Here is a 24,692-nt window from a genome sequence, read left to right on the forward strand (position 1 = left end):
ATAGTGATGATTTAGATAACCTTTGATGCTTAATATTTGTGGTTGTCATAGGCAACTGTGTTTGGCATTTGTATCTAAACCCGGCAATTGGTCTACTTTCAAGTCTGTTACATTAAAGCTTGTAACGTCAGAAAAAAAGTAATAAACACTGTTCAAACTGCACAGAACAGCTGATACTGAGAGAAGACCACAGATAGACACTGGACAAACATGTCACAACACCTTGCTACATATTTACAATGCAAATATCTGCACTGGGTTACGTCAAAGCAAAAAGAGTCAGGGTCTGTCCTCACCTGTAACATTTTGTGCTAAATGAAAATTTGCATAGCTTCTCACATTATACCATTTTCCTAAATAAAGAAATGAAACGAGTCTTTGAGCTCCACAAAGTATCTGTTGAAATTAAACAGTAATTTCATTTAACAGAGCAAAGATGCAGTGGAGTGTGTACCTGCTCATCCTGATTATGGGTTATATTGGGTTATATTTTGTGTGATAGATTTGATAAATAACCTGAACATTTCATCTCATAAGCATGCATCAGATGGTAGCACAGCAGCACCCAGAATCCATTTGAATAAAGGCAAATGGTGGCAGTAGCACCCAGACATGCAACTGTTGCTGTCTCTGCTGCTATTATTTTAAACTTATTTTAAAGTTCAACAGCTTTGAAAGGGTCAGTGTCAACAGGCAAAGCTGCTCTCGTGCTCTGCAAGTTTTCTTTAGTTTGTTTAACAGGATCAGGAATCATTTGGCGTCTAAGGCAGATTTTTAAAACATCATAATCACCATTATTCAGTCAGCAAAATAAATCAACTAAAACGGTGCATTTTGGCAGTTTACTGGTGTGGATCATTCAGATACCAACTAGATTATATTAAACTGGCAAATGGGTTAGGGTTAGAATGATCTGAAGCAGGAACTATTAAAGCCATTTTCTTTTCACTCAAACAAATCAAAACATTTGTTACAACCTCAATTCCCAAAATGTTTGGACCCAGTGGAAAATGTCAAAACAGAATACAATGACTTCCAGATCTCTTAATCCAGGGCTCTTCAACGTTTTTCAGGCCAGGGACCCCCAAACTGATGGAGAGTTGGAGCAGGGACCCCCCTACTATTTATATGGCATACAATTGTGTTTTATATTTAACGGGGCCTAGTGCCGTGTATAAACATAGCTACTCTGTTATTGTACATTCAATACTAAGCTATTCAAATAATACACAGGTTAATATATTCATGTTTTTATTTTAAACATGTGCAAGGTACAGGGTGGCCGTGCCACTGCCATTTATAAACAAACATCTTGCATACAACACTGAGCTATTCAAATAATCCACAGATTTTTAAACATGCATGTAGATGGGACAATGAATCCTCAAACCATCTGTGGATGGCACACGTTTGCACACAATTTGTGAGAAAAAACTGTTTGAAAAAAAAAAGAAATGTTAAAAATTGTCTAATCAACCAAAGATTTCGCGACCCTCCTGCAGTACCTTCGCGGACCCCCTGTTGAAGACCTCTGTCATAAACCAATGCTTTATTCACAATAGAACGTAGAAAACAAAGCAAATGCTGGAAGCAAGACGTTTGACTTTCTGATGAAATATATTACCTCTACTTGACTTTAATGGCAGCAACAGGTACATGACAGTAAAAGCAACAAACACTGGCAGCCCGGGAAATCACGACTTCAGGTGAGCAGAAAATTATGTACAGACGGACGCATTTTATTTTTGATATTCTCCTCCATGTTTCTCTCCCAACTCTCTTTACGGGCCTGAAATCAAGTGAAAATAAACACAAGTATGTATAGAGAACCAGTCAATAGTACAGAATACACAGTCTAATACTCTGTGATATTATCACGGCTGTTTTCAGCCAGCAGTAAAGGTTTATCAGTACCTGTGCCTGAATCTGGACTCACGTTACAAGTCAGAGCTCCTCTGCTGACCATCACATGTTTCTGTAAAGATGAACACAAGGGAAAAAAATAGTACACAGATTTCATTCATACCACATCCTTTAAGCAGGCTACTAGCTGAAAGGAAAATCTCAATACAACAATGTAAAGCTTTACTGCACACCAAACTGCGCACAATCGTTACTCTTCTGCAGTTTCACACTGAGGGTACTCACTCCTCTGACCGACCCCTCTGAGCTGAACATGAGGTCCAACATCTCCGTCCTCATCTGCCCCTCCACCTGAAATCGTGACAGTTTACGTGCTTGGAGGTCAGTTACCGAGTTGAAATCGGTTTTAAATGCAGGCCTTCATCATCAAATACAAGTACTGTACCATTTCCAGAGCCTCCGATTGACTCGTAAACGCTAGCATCACCTGTGGGCCAGTGAAAATAAAGGAATTTGTCACCCAGAAGCCCATGACATTGTTTTACACACTAAAAACTAGAACTATTAGAACGCAAACTAGTATTAGACTGAAAACTGACCGTGTAGAAGAGAGGAGTATATTTGCTGCGGACTGTCTCCTTGGTTACCAGTTTGGACTGTAGCAGAGGCCTGATGGGTTCTCTGAGACTCAGTGACTCTGGCACATGAAATGAAATTTTAAAGGAGCATTACTTTTTTTTTTTAAAACCTGCTTAAAGTTAGGCAAAATAACAAGGAATCTGTTGGGTATTGCTGTTATGCAGACAATTAGGACGGAAAGCGTTGCACGGACCTCTTGCAAAATGTCTCTGTGGAAGAGAGAGTAATTATTACGTTAATGTGATACTGAAATGGCAACTTTAAGAAACAGAGTGAAACGACTGCAGCATCTCACCGTTTGATTTTGTGCACCAGCAGATAAGCGACATTGTTAGGATGACGGCCAGCAATCCACCACTGACCAGTCCAACAATCAGTGACACAGGGGTGGATGCGTTGAGTTCATCTGTCAGTGGATGGCATGAAAGAAGACCTCAGTCATTGTAGAAATGAGACCTGTTCTGATCGGTTTTTATTTGGCGGTTCATGGAAAGACTGATATTCAATTATATTGTCTCTCATTAACTTAGACAAAAAAAATGTGGCAACCTTCCAAGTTTAGACTAATAGTCATACTCACATTTCACTGACATCCAACTCTGTGGGGAAACCTCTCCTGAATGCTCACACTTGTAGAAGCCTTCGTCTGACTTTGACACTGCAGAGATCGTCAGCTCCTCTTTGTCGCCGTTTTGAATCACCTCGTCATTTTTGTAGAAAGCAACAGCGGAGGTAAAGTTTTCTTTCCTCAGCTTGCAGCTCAGCGTTACGGATGATCCCTCATTCACTGGATGGACAGGACTCACCAGGAGAATATGTCCGTCTGCAGAAGAGTACAGCAGCAAACACGCATTCAGTGTTGTACCGCGCATTCGAAAGATGCATCTTTGTGTTTTTCGTCTTCTGTTTTGAATGAATCCATTTCTTTCTAAATGTTTCACCAAGGATTTGTCGACAATTGGTATTCATTTTTACGGCAGTACAAAACTAACGAGGTATCACACTAGCACTTTTACAGTTAAAGTTTAGCCATTTAATAGATAAAAGAAAAAGAAAACCTGCCATGTATGGTGATGTTGACTGCATTGCTGAACTCCCCTGATGTAGACTCACACCAGTACAGTCCATTATAGGGAGAGTAACTCTCTATGTCATACATGGATAGATACATTTCCCACATGTTATGTAATAATTCTTGGAAATAGTTGTGTTCTATTGGCGACCTCATACAGCTCCACTCAGCAGAGTCTCCACCAAACCCCAGTGAGACAGACTCAGAGGTGAAGTGCTGCACTCTGCCAGGATTCACTGTGATGGATGCTGATGGATGAAAACCTAAGGGAAAAAAAGCAGTGAGGAGCAAAACAAAGAGCCAAACAAAAATCACAAGCGGTCCTTCGATGACACGATGACACCCAGACAGTTTTGTACAATGTGTGTGACAGTTACTGTTTGTTGCCTGAAATGTTTGCCCATAGGTGCGACTGTCTTTACTGCTGTATGGATGAACAAGCTGAGTCTTTGTTCGACATGAGTCAAAGGAAAGAAAGCAAACGACAACAACAAAAAAAAAAAACTGACCTCCAGACCACACAAACTGCGTTTTGCTGTAATCAGTGTAAAACACTGGGTCTCCTCTTCCAGCTCTACATCCGTACCCTGCCGTTTCTGCTTGTCCGTGAATGATGTAGGAACTTTCTTCAGTCTCCCTCGTGTTTCCAGGTAATGGCTCATATGTGTACAAGTAGCCATGTCTATGTCTATGTCGAGCAGCATGCCTGCCAAACCAATCAGGAACAGCTTTGTACCAGTAGAACCTCCATCCTGCAGATGGATGTTCCACCTGACAGCTCAGAGTTACTGAGGCTCCAGGACTCAGCCACGATGGAGACACGGTGAGGACAGGGCTGGGGTGATCTGCTGGAGAGAGATTTGGTTACATGCAATGCTTGAATACACAAGTTGCGATATATAAAACTACACCATTGCTTCAAATTTGAGAAGAAACTGTTAATAAAACTGAATTGTCCTACGGTCAAATCTTGGCAGTTTGAAGGAGAAACTCCACTCGGTCGCATGTTGCGGTGCACTTTTCATCCTGCCTTTGCACCAGTAGTGCTGACCGTCTGATGAATAGTCTGCGGTAAACCTGACTTCACTTTGGGTCGAAAGTTTATCCGACCCGGTCGTCAGCCATTCATAGGTCCACTCCGTGTTTCCCCCGTGGATCTCACATCTCAGAGAGATGGTCTCTCCATAGTAAGTGGCAGGCCAGTTGGCCTGCCGCATCACAACAGGCCGATTTGTGTCTGTGTTCAAAATTCACCAACAAGATACAAAATTGCACATGAAATATCAAGAAAAAAAGTTAATCTATATGTAAAATTCACAGACATAGTACTTTAAAAAAAAAAAATTTTTTTCAACAACAACTCTTTGCCACACACCAATTCTGTTAATACTGATTGAATCACTGTACTCTGTGTAGTACAGACGGTCTCCCCTTCCTCCTCTGCACCAGTACAGTCCTCCCTCTGAGACACTTATTTCCCCAGCAGAGGAGGATTCTACCTCTTCAGCTCCAGAGGTCTTCCTGCCTCTGTACCAGTAGTATTTCCAACCAGATGATGACGGTCTCACAGAGCAGATCAGAGTCACACTGCCCCCTACTGGAACAACTCCTCCGGAGGCGCTGAGGTGTGCCTTTGGTCTGCATTCTGTTCAGTTCAGAAGAAATAAAAGACCATTGCTATTGTCCCTGTGTCTTAGCACATTGACAGGGTTGAATAAACTCTCTTAGTTCTTTGTAATACCAAACCAGCAATTCTACTGTGTGTTAAATATTCAATTCTTGCAGATTTTAACACATATAGTTAACAGTAATACGCAGGGCTGTAGTGGTCAAATTAGAGGTGGGTAAACTATGAATTTTTTGATCAGACAGACCGTGACGCGACGCAACACAACGTGACGCGACACAGCACAAAGCAACGCAAGGTGTCGCGAATCTGTATGGCTGTCCTGGCCATATTCCATGACGTTATCAGTTAAAGTCATATTAAATCAATGACAGTCAACAAATGTGTTTGTAGTTTGTAGTTTATTAAATTTCAAATTTCAACAGTAAAGAAAAGTATGTGTAGAGTAAGAACTATCTACAGTAGATATAGTGTGTGTGTGGTTGTTTGTGTGTGTGTGTTAGTATGCATGCTTTTTAAAGTAGTGCCCAGAGGGCCTCCTTGTCCGCTACGTCAGGTTCTGCCTTGCAGGGGCGTGTTCTGGGGTCCATGGCTCCCCTGTGCTTCACCAGCCAGGACTTCATTTCCAGGACACCAAATTTATTTTGGATTACAGTGAACCCTCGTTTTTCGCGGGGGTTACGTTCCAAAAAGAACCCGTGATAGGCGAAATCCGTGAAGTAGAAACCTTTTTTTTTTTTTACAATTATTATACAATGAAATACTGCATAATGCATTGAAACCAAAGAACAAAGCCGTTTTACAGGCCCAAGCATTTGTTTAACAAATAAAAGTACTGTATAAACGTTTTTTTTTTTTTTTTTTTTTTTTACAAATAACTACTGTAGCCTACTGTAAAATAATCATTTTCATCATCAAGACGAACTGAAGGCTTCAAATTGTGGAGATCAGCACTGCCCCACCGCGACCCGAGTCATTGGATTAGAACGGGAGAAAATGAAAAATTATTTTGAAAAAAAATACAAAGTACAGTGGGACAAATAGTGACTCATGTGTATTTCACTGCTCTTCTGACTGAGCCGCTGCATCCTGACTCCGCTCTGTAGCGTTTTTTTCTTCTAAAGCCCGCGGTGCAGGTGTGTTTTTTTCGAGAGAAGAGCATAGATCGGTAGTTGTTGTCGCCCTTTTTTTCTTCTGGGCAAAAATATTTATATATACCGACATGCCACCATCGATTATGTTTGAGAACTGTAATGAACGTGTACGTGTACATATTAAACCACAACGTTATTGACACACAGGTAGAGAAGAAGCGGAGAGACCGTGAAAGATGAACCGCGTTATAGCGAGGGTTCACTGTATTCCAACGGCAGATTACAAGGCGCAGGGAACTTTGACGTGCGGAATTGCCATTAAGAGCTGCGTAAACGCTATTTAGAGGTGGGTAAACGCTATTTCCTAAATTCCAGAGGTGCGTAAACGGCGTTTACGTGCGTTTACCCTCCACTACAGCCCTGGTAATACGCATGAACTTTGGTTATGGGTGAATCATGGTTTTGGTTAAATGTTGATGAACTCATACTGTAAGTCACTGCGACTGAATTGCAGAAAACAAACATAAACAAATACAATTAGTCTTGTGCTGCAATTTCATCAAACCTTAGAGTCTCTCAGCACGTGTCTCATGACACAAACAACACATCAATAGGTGATTCAATTTAGCCTTGGCATCAGTCAATGAATCACCGCAGAAGGCGTATTTGCAGAGTTTTACAACAAGCACTCCAAAATGATTAAATTACTACATTTTTAAGGTAAAAAAAAACATTGCAAATTATACTGTAAAACTGTAACAAAATCATTAGTTAAACGGGTTAAATCTGAATATTACTCTTAGAAACTTTGAAAACTGGGCTGACTGGGTAGGTTTGGGCAACAATACTTTTTCAAGGTTGGCTAAAGACCGCAGAGACCAATCCTTCGCTGGTTCCAACAGTGTCATTATGTTTTTTATTTGTTGTGACCGGGCATTTTTATTTAAAAAAATCAAATTGATTCCCGCTTTCAAGATTTGTTAATTATCAATGCTTCCTCGTCATAGTGACAGAAAATGAAATCAGAGCAGCCGCTATTTTCTGCTGCTTTGCATCGACAAAGAACATCACAACAAGATTAAAACTTAACATTTCGATTTGATATGAAGTCCTTCTCACCCAAAACTGTCAGTGTGATGGCGTCACTCCATTCTGTCGTGGAGAACAAGTCCTGCTTGTGTCTACCCATACAACTGTAGTTTCCACTGCTGGAAGCTGAGGCATTAATGATTGTGAATCCCTTATTTGTGGGAACTGTGTCTGAGTTGGGTTTGCTCCATCCCACCACCCAATCAGCGTTTCCACCTCCATAGATCTCGCACGTAACAGTGATTGTCTCACCAGCAAATATCAGAGGGCAGTTGGGGTGCAGGGACACAGCAGCCCTGTTGGAAACTGTTTCAGAAAAGAGGGGTACAGTTTTTAGAGCTGTTTCCGAAACATGGAATTCTCAATCTAAAGCCATGGCACTCACCTCTGTTTTCAATGGCGACAACATCACTGTCGTCTGTGAAGTCAACCGGCTTCCCTCTGCTTCCTCTGCAAGAGTAGAGGCCTCCCTGTGAGATGCTAAGAACTTTATCTGGTTTTCCACCTCCATTAACCTGAATTTCCGAAAAGTTGGAGGTATGCCGGAACCAGTAGAATTCCCACTCAGCAGAGTTTTCCATGGAGCAGGTCAGTGTTGCGTTGCCCCCGACTGTTATGGTTCTTCTGTCGGCCATCACTCGTGGTCTAGGTTTATCTGTTATTAGTTTGGTTGTGAGAAAGAAAAAAAAAGTATTTTTTGTTGATGGCGAGACGAAACCCAAAAGGAAAAACATGACAGTTTACTTACAGGATACTTGGAGTGTCAAGGCTTCGCTCCAGTCTGTAGAGGAATACGAGCCCCTTCTACCCTTACACCTGTAGTCCCCGCTGTCAGAAACAGATACAGTGATGCTCTGTTCTCCCTGTGTTGGGGGTGCGTTTGGGCTCGTTGTTCTCCATTCATACTCCCACTCATTGTTTCTTCCTCCCTGGATCTCACACCTGATGGAGACCATCTCACCACTGAATACCTGAGTCCAGCTGTGTTGCAACTTTACAGCGATGCGGTCGGACACTGTTCGTATCAAAAATAGAGTTAATTGGAAACATTACTCACCCTGCTCATCGTGAATGCATACTTTCCTGTTTTCTATCTTAAAAATCGAATAAACTCACATTTCTTTTCAATGTAAAAGGCTTCGCTGTGCCCTGTGAAGAAAGCCGGGTTTCCCCTTCTTCCTCTGCACCAGTAGATGCCTTCCTCTGAGATGCGGATGAAGTTTTGAGCAGCATTCGTCCAGTTTGCAGCTTTGTTGGCATCTGGGGCTCGTGTGAACCAGTCGTATTTCCAGCTGGCGGAGTCCTCAACAGAACAGGTGAGTTTCACCGTGCCGCCTTGTGGAATGGTGGCCATGTTGGCTGTCACAGTGGCTGTGGGTCTGTGGGCTGTTTTGTGTCAAACATACCTCACATACATTACTTTGTTAAACCTCTCACTTCCTCTTTCGTTTCCAACATTTTGAGTATCAATATAGAATAAAAAAAAAAAAAGAAGCTTTAATGTAAAAACAACCACAGATGAACAGCAAGGCATTGCATGTTACACTCAGTGGGGTTACATGGCACTGAAAGGATCGGATTATTGGCTAAATTACAATAAGACTGAGTTATTAAGTTCACAGTCAAATTAAACTTGCTTGTAGACGGTGTAGCACGTGGGGAATTAGACTTTGCGTTCTGGGCATGCTCAAGATTTTTTCCCGGGGTCGGGAACCGGAAGTCGGAAGAGACGATATTACTGTTGTAGTCGCTGTCAGAAAGAAACAAACAACGCGATGGAGAATGCGCCGTTGTGCATCGCATTTGTGCAATAAGCAGTTCATCACAAACGAAATATAGAGGGACGTAGCTTCATCTTGCTCTTCGTTCGCCAGTTTCTCGAATACCTTTTTTTGTTGTTGGTGGTGGTGAAGAGATCAACCGGAAGTGGCTCTATTAGCAATAGTTGAAATGGGTACAGCGCCACCTATCGTATCGGAGTATGACATGCTTTGTGCCTATGATTCGATTCATTCAGCGCCATATATCCAAGGATAATTACCCTTGCTCAAATAAGGAGCAACTCAGTCTTATTGTAATTTAGCCAATAATCCGATCCTTTCAGTGCCATGTAACCCCACTGAGTGTGTCATTATTTATCTCATAAAGTCTAAAATGTAGTAACAGTGTCAAGAACTAAGTATACCCCATGATTCAGTAGCTTATAGAACCACCATTCGCAGCAATAACTTGGAAGTAATCATTTTCTTTATGACTGTATCAGTCATTTTGGAACATTATTTTTTAAAGCTTTGCTTTTGTACATTTAGGCACACCTAAGGTCCCAGCACAGCATTTCAATCAAATTGAGGCCCAGACTTTGACCGGATCACAGACAACACCTTCGCTCTTTGTTTCTTCGTCCTTTTTCAACCATTCAGTTTTAGATTTTGCTGCTGTGTTTGGGATCTGTGTCCTGTTGAATGACCCAATTTCAGCCAAGCTTTAGCTGTCTGACAGATGGCCTCACATTTGACTCCAGAAAATAACTTAACATTTAATGGACTTTAACATTTGACGTGTATTTAACCGTTTCATTGACCTAGCCAGGAGCAGATGATTTTTAAAGGAGACATATTTTACCTATTTAAACAAGTTAGAATTGGTCTATGAACTATACAAAACATTTTCATGAAGTTCTTTGCACAAGATCACTCTCACATAAAGAGATTTCACCAGCCCTATTCTTGCCAGTTTCAGTCTCTCCCAAATTGAGCCGTTTAAAGGGCTCTGTCACTTTTATGCAAATAAGCTGTTTTTGGCCACGCCCCGCCCCGCTCATGAGAAGCCTCTGGCTGCGTGTACTGTTTACCCTTTTGTTTTGAGGGTCCAAACGTACATATATGTACTCAAGTGATAAAAGGTACATATATGTACCTTTTTTGAGGGTCCAAAAGGTGCATATATGTACTCAAGTGGTAAAAGGTACATATATTTATCTTTTTTTCTACATGCTGGGGTACAATAGACATTCTGTGTTTGGCTACTTCAGTATAAGGGTACAAAACTATACCTTCAGAGGGTACTGCCCCAGTGACAAGCCATCATACCCCTAAAGGTACAATTCTGTACTTTATTTTCTGAGAGTGTAATTTTAAACTGTTTTTTTATTCTTAGATTGTTTTTAAAGTGTTTATAATTGTATAAACATTTTTATTATTGCTTTATTATGTCTTGCTACTGGATGCTTGAATTTCCTTCGGGATCAATAAAGTATCTGTCTATCTATCTATCTATCTATCTATCTATCTATCTATCTATCTATCTATCTATCTATCTATCTATCTATTCCCTATGAATTAAGGGTTCATTTGTTTTCAGTGCAGAGCTTCTGCAGTCTCCAGCCTGACTCACCTGTGGTGCGTTTCTGGAGCTCCAGTCTCTGCCGGTGATACCTCCCGGTGGTTTTCACAGCCGCGAACAGGTCAGCCTGTGTGAGCTGCTCCACCGGGGCCGAGGGGGAGCACTCCTCCACGCCGGGCCAGCCGCCTGAAATAAGTTGAGAAAACATCCGTGCCCCCTGCAGCCGGCAGCGCCAGTGAGCACGAGAATCCCGGCCGCCAGCAGACAGGTGACCGCGGCGACAGCAGCGCGAGGTCCCGCTGAGCTGAAGGCGAGCCTCGGTCCCCCGGCAGGCTTCCACAAGTTCACTGCCTGGATGGGTTCACCACTTCGCTCATGGACAGGAAAGAAGTGTTTTCTCAACAGCGGGACCTCGCGCTGCTGTCGCCGCGGTCACCTGTCTGCTGGTGGCCGGAATGCTCGTGTTTTCTCAACTTATTTCAGATGGCTGGCCCGGCGCGGAGGAGCGCTCCCCCTCGGCCGGTGGAGCAGCTCACACAGGCTGACCTGTTCGTGGCTGTGAAAACCACTGGGAGATATCACCGGCAGAGACTGGAGCTGCTGCTGGACACCTGAGTCTCCAGAAACGCACCACAGGTGCAGCCAACAACACAACACTTCATGTGTGATTTTCCTTTCGTAGCCATTGCGCTCGTATGCTCGATTCACGATGGCGGATCTTCAACTAATGTAGAGGGTGGGGAGCGGGTGGGGAGTGGGTGGGGACTCGACAGGTATATGCAAATTCCCCTATTGTGACGTCACAATAGGGGAGCCATCCAAATGGCTCACAGAAGCATTTTTTTCTTGACACCAAAGTCTTTCTACTGACCTACAGAAAATGGATGGATGGGTTTTTTCGCGCTTGGAGTGTTTAAAGGAACAGTAGAGACCCAAATATGAACACAAAGTTCGCAAAAAGTGAGTTTTGCATAATATGTCCCCTTTAAAAAAAAAACTTTCCCTCTTCCATTTTCCCAATCCTCTCCTTCTGAATACAGACACAGTCAATTCAAATTCAATTCAATTCAAAAATACTTTATTTATCCTAGAGGGAAATTAAATGTTGATGTAGCTCAATTAAATCAAAGAGTTATTATAGATGCTGATGGCTGTGGGCAGGAAAGATTTCCTGTAGCGGTCCGTTTTGCATCCAAACTGAAGAAGCCTTTGACTGAGGAGACTCTGTTTTCTGATAACAGTCTCATGGAGAGGATGTTCAGGGTTGTCCATAATTCTCTTGATTTTATGCAAATTTTATGCAAGATGTCATGTGACAGTTCATGCCACATGCCAACATGTTGTAGTTGCTGATAACCAGTCACTTTTCTTTTCAAGCTTCGCCCCAGTCTGCCACTGCCTTTGAAAATAAATTCCCTTTGAACCTGCACCAGCCTCGGTGTCTGGATTTTGGGCATAAGTCTTGCTACATTATATTTTCTTGATACGCACTGAAACTTTACTGAAGTCGTTTGGATAAAATGACTTGTTTTTCTTATGATACAGATCTAAAGAGAGGCCACGTCTCCCGCATCACCGGCTTTTTTCATCACTGCATGGTCTTGCCATCCGCTGTTCACACATCTGTGGTCACACTGCTCTCCAAAAATACTCACAGTGCTGATCACGTCATCACTTGCCTCAACCTTCTTTTACAGTCTTTCAAATGCTCCACCTCCAGACCAGCTTTCACAGATGGGTCCTGAGTCCACATTACCCTACAAGGCAAGCCGTAAGCAGTGCCGCACCCCTGCTCTGTGCTGCACTGAGCGTATCTCGATGATGACGATGATGATGCCAAATATAAACTTTGTAGTCAAATAACCAAAGATAAGATACAAAGAATGAATGAGAGCAGAAATTTGTCATAGCACTGAGTTCTTGTGCCTTGCACAAAAAGTTCATTTTTAGCTCATTTGCAGTTAACACGACTCCCAACCCTTCTCTTACATTGTTTTCTCTTGATAATGTCTATACCACTTTTTAGGTGTGGCTAAGCTGCATTTGATGATAAAGTTAGCAGCGGTGACAGAAAATGCTTACCTGATACTGACAGAGTGAGGTTGTTGCTCTCTTTTGTAAAACTCTCTGAGCCCTTCCGGTGACCAATGCACTGATAATCCCCCCTCAGGTCTGCCGTTAGGTTCATCGAGAAGGAGTTATTTGCCATGATGGGAGCAATTTGTCGACCATTCCGGTTGAACTCATAAAGCCAGTCTGTGACACTTCCATTTCTTATGTCACACTTCAAGGTAACGGACTCTCCAGCAAATAAACGAAATGAGTCGTGTTCGAGGGACAACTCAGCATCTACACTCAAATGAAAACATACAGGCCAACTGCAGTGAATGAGTTATTGATATAAGCCTTAACGAGAAGAAATGTGTTCCTAGGAGTTAAATGAATAGAATGCCATAAAAAGATTAAAAAAAGATTTTCAATCACCTTGAGTATGTCCACAGTAGAGGAGTGTGTTCAGCGCTAAAATCAAAGATTGATATCTCAAATTATCTACGGTCGCATACAGAAAATCTTCAACCGAAGCTTTTTAACGATGCAGACATTTCATCACAGGAGGCTGCAGTTCAAACATTTGACATTTTGTTATTACTACATTTTATCGAACCTGTTTTATTGAAAGAAAGTAACTTCTGTACTCACAGAATAAGGTCAGTACACAGAGCACAGCGTACCTCATCCTCACATCAGACACTTTGCCTCTGAACGTGAGTCACATGAAAGAGAAGGAAGAGAAATGGGGAACTGCAGAGAAAATAAGTAACATGTCATTTAAAGAAGAGAAGAATTCAGCCCAGCCTCTTTTTCATCTCATTTCTGCTTCCCTTTTTTAGAGTAAACTCAGTACTACGCCGATTAAAGGGGCACTAGGTAGCATTTTCACCTAAAATTATAGCCTTCAGGAGTTTAACAAAGGTTAAACAAGTCAATAGTAAGCGAATGAAGCCTGTCTCGCTCCCAACAGGGGTCTGTATGCTGAAAATCCCATATGTAACTTCGGCAGGAGCGACCCGCTTCTGAAGTGTCGTGATGCGCGAGAAGAGTCGTTTGTGTTTACGGCACTTAGCTAGGTACTGTATGCTAGCTGTAGTTGTAGGCTATGTGTTCGCTTGCGTTGAAGAGCCAACACCAAGCGTTTCATATTCTGCCTTTCACAGACTGAATATGAAACGTTCGATGTTGGCACTTCCCATCTTTGTGAAATTTCTCCAAGCGTGATCTTGTTCATCTACCATAGTGATCTGCGTTTTAGATCGCAAAGAGACAGGTGATGATGGTGCTCTAATTCCTCCTGAGTTCGAGACGTAGCCTAGCTTCAGAAATACACGGACTGACCTGATTAGAATAAGAATAGCGTTTTGATCCAAACAAGAATTGTTATGTACAAATGAAAATTGATTAATTTGTGATTGTAATCGGAATAGTGTAGAGCTAGTCTGCGTTTATTGCGGCGTGTGTTGGTAGTGCTTGCGTGCATCTGTCTAAGATCTAACTTTTGTAAGTGTCTGCTAATACAAAGGAATCACTCCACGAATACACCATGATGAGGGAATAATCCCATTCAAGATCAGCAACAGTCCATCCATACATCCATTATCTGCCGCTTGTCCGGGGATCGGGTCGCGGGGACAGCAGCCTGAGCAGAGAAACCCAGACGTCCCTGTCCCCGACCACTTCATCCAGCAACAGGATTATAGCATATTATCTTGAGTTCTCTCTTCAGAAAAACTCTGATTATAGTATCTTACGTGGACAGTCTACACTTGTGAATCAGATGACCTAACTGCACTGACTAAATAACACAACAGCAGCATTCGCCACGATGGTTAGTTAGTGGGTGTGTACAGGTGGGCATTTTTACGACAGTGTAGAATTTCAGTTTGACCAATAGAGATTGCTATACTGCCACTAAACTACCTTGTATCCCTTTAAACAACATGCTTCTTGCACAGTTTCTCAGAAGAGAATTTAGTGTCTTAGTTTCCCATGTAATGTTCACTTTGCTGTCATCATCGCTTTATTCAGTTTCATTCTGTTAGTTTTGGATCGCTTTCTCTGCTTCTGTTAAGTTTAACGTTTTGGCTTCCACCTTTGTCTCGTCAACCAATAAACACAGCAATTCATGCAACCTGCTTTCATTCCTGGGGTTTTAAATCAAGTGTTTTTTATGTTGCTTGCCTCATTGCGATGAGGCATCGCACAGTTTGGAATTATGTCTCATCATACAGGAACTGCTTTTGTCACAATGAGACTGCCCCAATTAAAGGCTGCCTATGTTAAACAGGAGATTTCACAGTGGCTTCATTCACTCCTTGAATAAAATTCATGATTAAGAGCTGATAAAACATCTTTGCCAAAGCGCTATCGTATTTTGGTTTGGCTCAGAGAGTAATTCGTATTTCACTAATGTATTGTTTTAGTACAGTCAAAACATGTTATTTTCTCCTACTGCATGGTACTACTGGGATGTTACACGGAACACAGGACATAAAACATCAGGGGCAGAAGTCTGAAGATTTAAATGCAATGCCCGTCTCCTAAAAACCCCTAAAACTTTTTTTTGTTGCTGTTGTTGAAAAAAAAAAGTTGATTTTTCATAGGAATGCTGCAAACTGTCGCATTTAGATGAAGAGGGAAGATGATTCGGAGTGACACAGGTTTGTGATCGCCTCAGTGAATAATCAAGAAACAGAAATTGTGTAATCACAATGAGTGTGTTCCTCCTTGAAGCGTTTGTTCGTCTCCAAAAGTTTGTTAATGAGTCAAACTAAAACGTAACAACCACAATAAAAAGCTTGCTTACCTTGCTTAGACTTTATCAACATTAAGGTGAGGCAAATAGGTGCCAGAATTTTCAGAATTCTACTTCAATAGTAGATGAATTATGAGAGCAAGAAAAGATGAAACCATTTTGTGAAAAGTGAAGCTGAAATATGGCACCGGCACAGATCATTTTCTGTACGTTACTGTTACAGCCTGGCTCACTGGCTGCAACAAAGAGGGAGACGGACACGAGGTGGCGGGCTAGAAAATTTAATTCATTTGAATAAAGTGATAAAGAGTTGAGAATCACTACCAACACCTGCCTCATTTTTTACCAGGTAGTTTTGCAAACTTTTAACTGAGACAACTGGCATAAACACATACATCAATGCATCGCTGAGACTGCTACACTGAGTCTCTTTCTCCACCGGCGCTGTGCTCACATGCACTGACGTATCTTGGCTAAATCATTGGCAGGGCATACCAACCAAGAGAATGTAAGCTGCAATTTAACAATGGTAGTAACAAAAGCTGAAAAGTGACCCAAAAGTAGCCTTCTGCTGACAGAGGTTACAAATTCTCATACCAGTCATAGACCATCATGCTGAGAAATAATGGATACATTTATTCAGTAGAGTACATTGAATTGAACTTACATGCATACTAAAAAATTGCTAAAATATCATAAAGGAACAGAAACACAGCGTAATGCTAAACAGAAGCTTATTACTGCATAAAATGGTGTAATAAAAAGCATTTGAAATGCTAACTAAGCTGTTATGTTCTAGTAAAGTTTATGCAGAATACACTTTGAAAATAACATTTCTTCGAAACAGAAAACAGGATGCACTCCTTTTATTGGAACTTGAAAACTAATATACAGAAAGGCGAGAAATGCAAAGAAGTTTGGTTAAAGAGGCAAATCATAACTTGTACAGTAGCCTACTGGCAGTATCATTACCAAGAACCTTTCCTATCGTTTGACTCCAGAATAAACTGTTTCAGCAATGTCGTCGGGAGAGCCGTTTCCTGTGAATGAAGACAAGATTCATTTGAAGAGCTGAAACAATCGTGTTCCAAAAAGAGAGGTTACAGATCACAACTGCAGATTTCAAACAAAGAAGCCAATTTACAATTAATTTGGAGAACAACCTCAAACAATAGCATGGCATTTGAATTTAATGTTGCTTTTAAATACCTTTATCATTGTTGTGCGTATCTTTACTGATGAAATTAATCTCAGCATACAGCAGATTGTCCTCTGGAACAGAAGAAAGACTTTTTGAGGGTGCCAAAAAAAAGTAAATGTTTTTTTATGTTAGTTAGAGCTGCGTATCACTTTTCTTCTTTATATTGTGCATCCCACCCAGAAACGACCATTTCCTGTCATGTAGAGATGAGTGATAATATTCCCTTCGTCTACAGCATATTTAGCAGTCGGGCCGGTCTTGCATCCATGTTAGTGCATGTTAGTGTCTGCCATGCATTACGGGTTAAGCAAACATAGATTTTTCCAGCTAAAAGTCTTGTTACTGTATAAAAAAACAGGGTTTGAGCAGTGTTTTTCAATGCTGGCCCTCTGCCCCCTCTGCCCCCACTGCCCTGCATATTTTAGAGGTTTCCTGCTCCAACACACCTGTTTTAAATGAGTGGCTCGTTATCAGGCCACTGCAGAGCTTGATGACGAGCTGATCATTTGAATCAGGTGTGTTTGAGCAGGAAACCTCTAAAACATGCAGGGCTGTGGGTGCCGAGGACCAGCATTGAAAAACATTGGATTAGAGCATGTATGAATCTTGAATATTCACCCTTCTCTCCAGTGCTTTCGGGTTTAAAGTGTGTGACATTGTATGATTGATCTGCAAGTGACATATCACAGTACAATCAGTCATCAAAATTGAGCATTTTTATTAGCCTGATAAACCAGCCTAAATGGATTGGATGTCTAATTTAGTCTGGCTCCGATGAATGGATACAACGGAACATTGTTGATGAGCACAACCCGTTGTCTTTCAAACCGTGTCTGTGCCTATAGGCCAGTGCTTCTCAAAGTGTGGGGCGCGCCCCACTGGTGGGGAACGGAGACATGGCAAGTGGGGCGCGACAAACGGGAGGAAATTTTAAATTTTATGCCCATCTTAAATGCTTTTCTTTATTGACAATAAAGATAATATTTGTGGCTCGGACCAAAAAGGAGCCAGCACCATCACAAACACTATCTTGGTCGAGGATTCACGGTTGCAATGGTCGGTGCAGAGGACAGACCGATGTGTGCTCTGTGTCTGAAGCCGTTAGCAGCGGACAGCATGAGGCCAAACAAATTAAGGAGACACCTGGAGATAACACGCTAGTGATGTGCGATTCGTGAGTCAATCGTTCAAAACTCGAGATTCTTTTTACTGACTCAGGAGTTATGAGTCATTGTCTCCATTAACTCGTTCACTGACTCACCGCTGCTACTGTCAGCTAACTGTAAAGAGGAGACATGCCACACAACTATTATTCTAACTGCAATTGCGTAAATGTATAAAGCTAATTGCTGTATTAGCTCCGTGGCTGAAGCGGCGCTAATACAGCTCGCGCTCCCTCCCAGCTCGTAGAGCCCCTCCCATACCCGAGAAACTCGCCAGCTCTCTGCTCCACACAGTTCAGGACTCATGATTTACACTCGACTCACAGTTCACAGGCAGCTCACAGCTCCCTCTCCCTTCCGGCTTTATTTTGAAGGAAGCGGGAGTTCATTCAGTCTGTACATAATTATTTTATTCTAATGGTGCAGTGTTGAATGTTAGAATATTATTATTTTTGCACTATTGTTTAGGTTATTTAAATGTTCTATTCGTGCACAGTTTCATACATTTTATTATAATTTTGCACTGTTTTGCAATGAATGTTAATTCATTGGCTATTTGGGTTATTTGAATTTTTTTAGAGAGAAAGAAAGAAAAATAAATGTTTGGCCTTGGAGACTTCTTGATTTTTAGCCTTTTTCACAATGATTTGGGACGTGGTTTGGAACTTGTTTGTACCTTCCGTGGCGCACACTCTGGGTGATTGATTCAAGTGACTCGAAAACCCGATTCATTTTAGTGAGTGACTCATACAAACTCGAGTATCCCATCACTATAACATACCCCTGTCACGTTAACAAGCCACTGGATTTCTTTAAAAGAAAATCTACAGCAGGAGCAAAGCACGGTTAACAGTCAAGCACAAATGGCCTCATACAAAGTTACATACAGAATCCAGAAATGCAACCACATGCTTCTCAGCTTTGGCATCTCTGAAAACAAAATACAGATCTCAGCTCAACATTGAGCATGACTTGAGAGTGGCAGTTTCAAGCCTGCAACCACGTTTTGAGAAGTTGTGCAGTGCAAAACAGGCTCATTGCAGCCACTAATGCAGGGATACATTTTAGTTGTTTTTGTTTTTTGCACAGATTGCAAATTAAACGCTTTTATTTTCTCTTTTTGAACTTTGTGTTATTTGATGTTATTGATTTTGATTCATTATAAAATATGATGTTACTTGGTGTTAGTTCAATCGAGTTGAAATGTAATTTATCAATATTTTTGTTGGGGCGACCGGGGCAGGTGGGGCTTGGAAATCCCCACTTGTTCAAAGTGGGGAATGACCAAAAAAGTTTGAGAACCACTGCTATAGGCCAACGCTCTGACCCTCTGCCCCGCCCGCGTTGATTCAAAACACATCTCTGCGTTGTGATTGGTTTAGTTGCCATCTGCCAGATTCAGGGCAGTATTTTCAAAATGAAAAGTGGTTCGAAGCCAGACCCAACCGCAGGCAAAACATTTTGCCGTCCAGCAGGTGGCGATGGTTTTCCAGGCTACATTTTTATGGTATTTTTCATCACTAAATGTTTGTAAAAGTCTACTCCACCGCTGTTGTAATGCTTTTTTTGGCACTATTGGGGATTTAGAGCGGCACATTTCACCAACAGGACAATAAATATCAGTCAGGGTATGATTAATGTATCTAATACCAAGACGAATTCTTAGGCGTAAGTTTATCTCTTCTTAGAAACTTTAGAACCTTAGAAAACAACAAAATAACACAATAATCTGTCAATAACAAGCAAAGAATCATTTTAGTTCTATTTAGTTAGTCAGTGAACAGTGAAAATCTTTGTCCTTGTGTCTGGTAAATTAATTTTTTAACTTTCGGCTGCATGTTGGAAAGCTTCCAAACTTTTCTGGGCATGGGGTTTGTCATTTATAGCCCTCAAGAATCTTCTATCACCTTTTTCCATCTCAGATAAAACATAGTTTCCTCAACCCATTGTCAAAGCCACCTAAAAGCAATTATTTCAACAAGATAGCAATTTCCATGCGAAGTAGTTATATTATTACTGTTTCAAGAATACTATCCAATAAATATATATTTAGTGTTACATTAAATTTTTTCATTGGAACTGGAAAAATAAGACAATGGAATTTTAGTGACAGCTTTGATTCATAGATGTGTATATTTAATACATCAGATGGAGAAGAGCTCACCCTTTGATTGGCTGTGGCGACAGAACAGCAGCAGCAGAATCAACACAAATCCACTGATCAGTAAAATTCCACAAACCAAGCCGATGATTGGCTGTCCACAAAAAGATGAGCTTTCATGCCTTGGTGCTGCTGCGATTAAAGAATTCCAATAAATTTCAAGTAAATAGCTTTTAACTGAAAGTTTGTTTTCATGTAAGCTATAAGGGGAGTTACATAAATGTCAAATAGGTTGACATAAAGGTTCTTATAAACATACTGTTCACCTTTACTACACTGCTACATACTCCATGACTTTCACAAAATGAAAGAGCTCAACAATACCAGTATCATATCAACTTGAGAAAGTACTTCAAACTTACATTTTACTGACATCCAGCTCGTTGTTGATACATTTCCCGAGCACTCACACTTGTAGAAGCCTTCGTCCGACTCCGACGCCGCACTAATGCTCAGCTCACTCTTGGAATGATTTTGAATGAGACGATCGTTTCGGTAGAAAAACACATTGGAATCAAAGGCTCCATCATTCAATCTGCAGATGAGAGTCACAGCTTCACCCTTGGTCACCGGTTGAACCGGGCTCACCAATATAATATCCTTTCCTGAAGAAAAAAAACAGTAAAGCAAGCAAAGTTTCATCCAAAGATCAGCTGCTGTAGAATTTGTAATGCCTTTTGTGTTTTTATAATATGAATGGATTGCAAGTTATTTAATTTAATAACCACACAATCCATATTGATTTAAACAGTGTGACATTTTTCATTGATGATCTTACTGTCTACTGAGGCTGAACCTACAGAATAACCGTTAATGGAAGTTTCCATGTCACATTAGTATTCAATTCCTTCCCAATAACATGAAAGAACAATAATATGATGAGTGAAATCACAAGTAAAATGTAACCCTGAACACCTACTTTGAAATGTGATGTTGACTGCATTGCTGAAACCGGATCCACACTCACACCAGTACACTGCCGTTTTCCTCGTAGTGTTTCTGATTATGCAGGTGGATCCGGTCATCGTCCCCCAGGCGGAGCAGTTTGAGGAGTGACCGGTTGCGGTCGACCTCATCACTCTGCACTCAGAAGATTTCCCCTCGCAGCTCAGTGAGATGGTCTCCCTGGAGAAGTGCTGCACACTGTCAGGACTCACTTTGACCGATGCAGATGCCTGAGGAGAATCTACTACAACAAATAGCATGAATATTTGAGTGGGAGACATATTTTTAAATTTGTCATTATGGTTTACTGAACGTGTCAAGAGACTAATGAGGAAAAGCGCAAGTTTTGTCCAATTACTCCAATTAAACTTTTAACCTTAAAAATGATTGAGTGTTTAAAAAGTGTGCTGTGTATTGTGGTGTATATTTCTACCACTGCATCCCAAAGACAGCAAACAAACTTACTTCCAGACCAGACAAATTTGGGGTTCCTTTGCAGAGCGTGATTCTTTGTCCTCGCAGCTCTACAGGCATAACCCGCTGTTTGTTTCTGTCCACGAATTATGTAGGAATCCTGTGCAGTGCCGCTGATACTACCAGGCAACAGCTCATAGCGATAGGAGTTGTTTGAGTATACGGGAACAGCTTTATACCAGAAGAATTTCAGCCCTGCAGACTGAGCTACACTGCAGTTCAATACTACTGAGGATCCAGCATTCAGCCATTGCGAAGACACTTTGAGACAAGGTTGGGGTTTAGCTGTTGGAATAAAAACATGCTCTATTAGTGTAATCTTTCGCAATGTTCACTTCCTACACATTTAATATCTTACTAAATATTTTGACCTTGTGTGATGGTGATCATCAGTATTACCACCAGTCCACCAGTGCATCCAAAAGTGAAATCTTTGTATGTGTTGATGGATGCTCCTTATTCTGTCAAAACATTCCTATAGTGTCATCCCTAAGAATTTTTTTTTTTTTTACATGTGCATACTCATGGAAGGAAAAGATCCTTTTACTCCCCAGGTAACCTGCTCGGTCTTTCTCACTGCACTTAGCATGGCTGCTTTGGACTTGCTCCCATAGTAACCGGACAGTCATGTGTCATGCTTAAGGAGTCTCTGGATTTCATCACAAATATAGCCAGCTACGACAACTGATGTACTGAAATACTGTTTTAACAAGTTGCAATCCAACAGTTTTGCAATTTAACCCAACAGTTACTTTTTCAGTATACAGTTACTCTCCAGAGTTTGAAAATGTCATGGTACTTTTGTGCCCATAAAGCAAACTGCTACAGGTAATTGTGCACAAGAGGTATGGGAGGGACTGTGTGTATATGGAGCTTAACTACAACATGGAAATGGAGCCAGCCTCCATGATGGAAATATTAGCATCGATTTTAATGAGTAAAAATATATATATATATATACATATATATATTTGTTTTATGAGTGACTCAGTTTGCAAAGAGAACAACTACTAATTTGAAGAAGCCCCTGCAAGCTCAGCAGAGCTCCACAACACTGGCTGTAAGGCCCACTGAAGGAGGGATTTGGCACTGTACTGATCCCAAACAGTAACCTGGGTGTCTCTGCACAATATCACCAGAATGTGCCATGAATTGCAGTTGTTCAGCAAGTCAAACATGAGTGTTCTAAAAAGTTAATTTCATCAATACTCAGAGAACATAAACCAGGATTTTAACTTTGGGGTTTGGTTGAACATTGGTTGGGTCGCAGTCTGGACATCAAAGAACGTTTTTCATCTAGTTTTCCGTCGCTGAAAATGTAGTTACGGCATCAGTGTGTCAAAAAGACATAATCGGTTTGTTTGGTTGTGAATTGAAAGAGAGACAGTCAGAATGTGGCTCTATGGCAACAGAAGCCTTTGGGCAGTACCATCTTCTTCTTTACTCTGTCTCTCTTGCCGGGACATTAACCACCTGGGTCCAATTTTGTCTCTTTGTCATCGTCTTAGAAATACATAGGACTGAAACAATTAAGTTATGGCCAAAAAAAGAAATGTTGTGTGGAAACATGATGACTAAACTGCGGCCCAATCTTGACAATGGATGGTGACATAGCTGGCTACGATAGGTCTATTATCACACATGAATCATGTAAACCCAAGGCAAACGTTGGGTAGGTTTGTCTTTACGTTGTTTGATTTCACAAGTCATATTTGCTCATGGCCACAGCTCACTATCCAATTCTGATGCATTCACTGATAACTTGTGGCCACGCAGTAATATCTCATCCCCATGCCTAAATATCTAGTGTCAACACAATGAAACATTTTCTATCCGTGTCTGTGGAGAAGTTCCATAGATAAGTTCTGCATCTGCCACCTTTTCTAACTTACCTCCTACGGTGAGATTGACTTTATTGCTCTCTATGGTAGTATTTGTGTGATGAGCAGTGCACTGGTATTCACCACTGCAGTTCCCAAATAGCTTGAGAGAGCAAGAGCTTTCGGTACCGCATAAATCAAATTGTTTGCCATTCCTGCTGAATGTATATTTCCAGTCTAACTCTTTCTGCTTGTGCAGGTTACAGGCCATGTTAACAGAGTCTCCAACAAAAAAAGGGGACCAGTTTGGCCTAAGGGTCAGCTCAGCATCTAGAAACCAGCACGAAAAATTATAATTAGAGCAAGAGAAAACAAGAAGGTGTGAACATTGTCATTTTGATCTGCAGTAATTAAATGGTATGGCTATTAGTGTGGCACATGATGATCTGCGATGCAAATGTGAATTAATCTGCAGCGATGAAGCAGAAAAATGAGCAAGACTCACGCTGAACAGGTTCACAGTAGAGGAGAGTGCTCACAGCTGGAATCAAGAACAGTTCTGTGTTAGAGTGCAGTAAATATAAGCAAATATATTTAAGAACTGCTGGAGTTTTTACTGACGGGAGCTATTGTTTGATGAAGAAAATCATGACTGCTTTTCGATCAAAACCATTTCAACACAGTCCTCTGCCAACTTTAAGAATTTTTACTATGTAAAAAAAAAAAAAGACACGCCGACAAAAGGTGTAAGACTTTGAAACTTTTTTGTTTGTTCATTTTTAAATATATACGTATGTTGTTGTAAAGAAATTACCATGCCCAAAAACTAACATAAATGAACAAAATGTAGAAATGCTGCTGCCTTCTCAGGGCCAGACTGAGCAGAAGTGGAAATCTGCTGACATGTGACGTGTCAGTTGCGTGTTGTCAGTGATTAACAATCATGGATGACAAACAGCAGAAAAGGAAGTGGATTATGAAAACAACGCTGCTCAGATGATTATTAGGGCTGCAGTTTCATACAAGATGTCAATCAAGTTGATCAAATCCGTTGACAATCCGCCACTGTTGAACCACCCCACGAAAGACAGAATTTATGTCATGGGGAAAATGACACGTTGCTTACATCATTGTAGAACTTTTGAAATGATTGAAAACAAATCAAACCCCAAAAATGCCATCGTGGGCCAAGCAAACACCATGTATAGTGAATTTTATTAGTGAAGCGATTTTGAATGTTTTCTCAATCACAAGAGCGTCCTTCTTGTCACTGCACGCACAGTGACTTAACGTCCCCTGCTGCTGATCAAATATGTGATACAAATCTAAAGTATATATGCAGTAAACAACTTTTTTTTTAAATTTATTTAAAATAACCGAAGAACACAATAC

General features: G+C 41.1%; 1 protein-coding gene, 1 long non-coding RNA gene and 1 pseudogene across 3 annotated transcripts; all 3 read right to left on the minus strand.

Annotated features, from left to right (window-relative positions):
* Positions 1 to 1,234: 1,234 nt before the first annotated feature.
* Positions 1,235 to 2,596, minus strand: LOC142369284 (uncharacterized). The gene is made up of 5 exons (XR_012767565.1): positions 2,463 to 2,596; positions 2,309 to 2,350; positions 2,149 to 2,214; positions 1,915 to 1,975; positions 1,235 to 1,789 (listed from the first exon to the last, which is right to left on the minus strand). It is a non-coding gene; the product is annotated as an uncharacterized LOC142369284 (long non-coding RNA).
* A 74-nt stretch (positions 2,597 to 2,670) lies between these two features.
* Positions 2,671 to 8,738, minus strand: LOC142368704 (Fc receptor-like protein 5; annotated as a pseudogene).
* A 7,133-nt stretch (positions 8,739 to 15,871) lies between these two features.
* LOC142369071 (uncharacterized) lies at positions 15,872 to 23,624 on the minus strand. Of its 2 annotated transcripts, XM_075451310.1 has the most exons (8): positions 23,373 to 23,624; positions 21,472 to 21,765; positions 20,981 to 21,250; positions 20,424 to 20,666; positions 20,065 to 20,193; positions 17,356 to 17,406; positions 16,746 to 16,808; positions 15,872 to 16,576 (listed from the first exon to the last, which is right to left on the minus strand). In XM_075451310.1, the coding sequence occupies exons 1-8, from the start codon at positions 23,569 to 23,571 to the stop codon at positions 16,521 to 16,523; spliced, it is 1,305 nt and encodes a 434-aa protein (XP_075307425.1). In that variant the 5' UTR covers positions 23,572 to 23,624; the 3' UTR covers positions 15,872 to 16,520. The 2 variants fall into 2 exon arrangements, with proteins under 2 accessions (XP_075307425.1, XP_075307426.1); XM_075451311.1 differs by lacking the exon at positions 17,356 to 17,406.
* Positions 23,625 to 24,692: the final 1,068 nt, after the last annotated feature.

Source organism: Odontesthes bonariensis, chromosome 19 (assembly GCF_027942865.1).
Source record: "Odontesthes bonariensis isolate fOdoBon6 chromosome 19, fOdoBon6.hap1, whole genome shotgun sequence".
NCBI classification, from domain to species: domain Eukaryota; kingdom Metazoa; phylum Chordata; class Actinopteri; order Atheriniformes; family Atherinopsidae; genus Odontesthes; species Odontesthes bonariensis.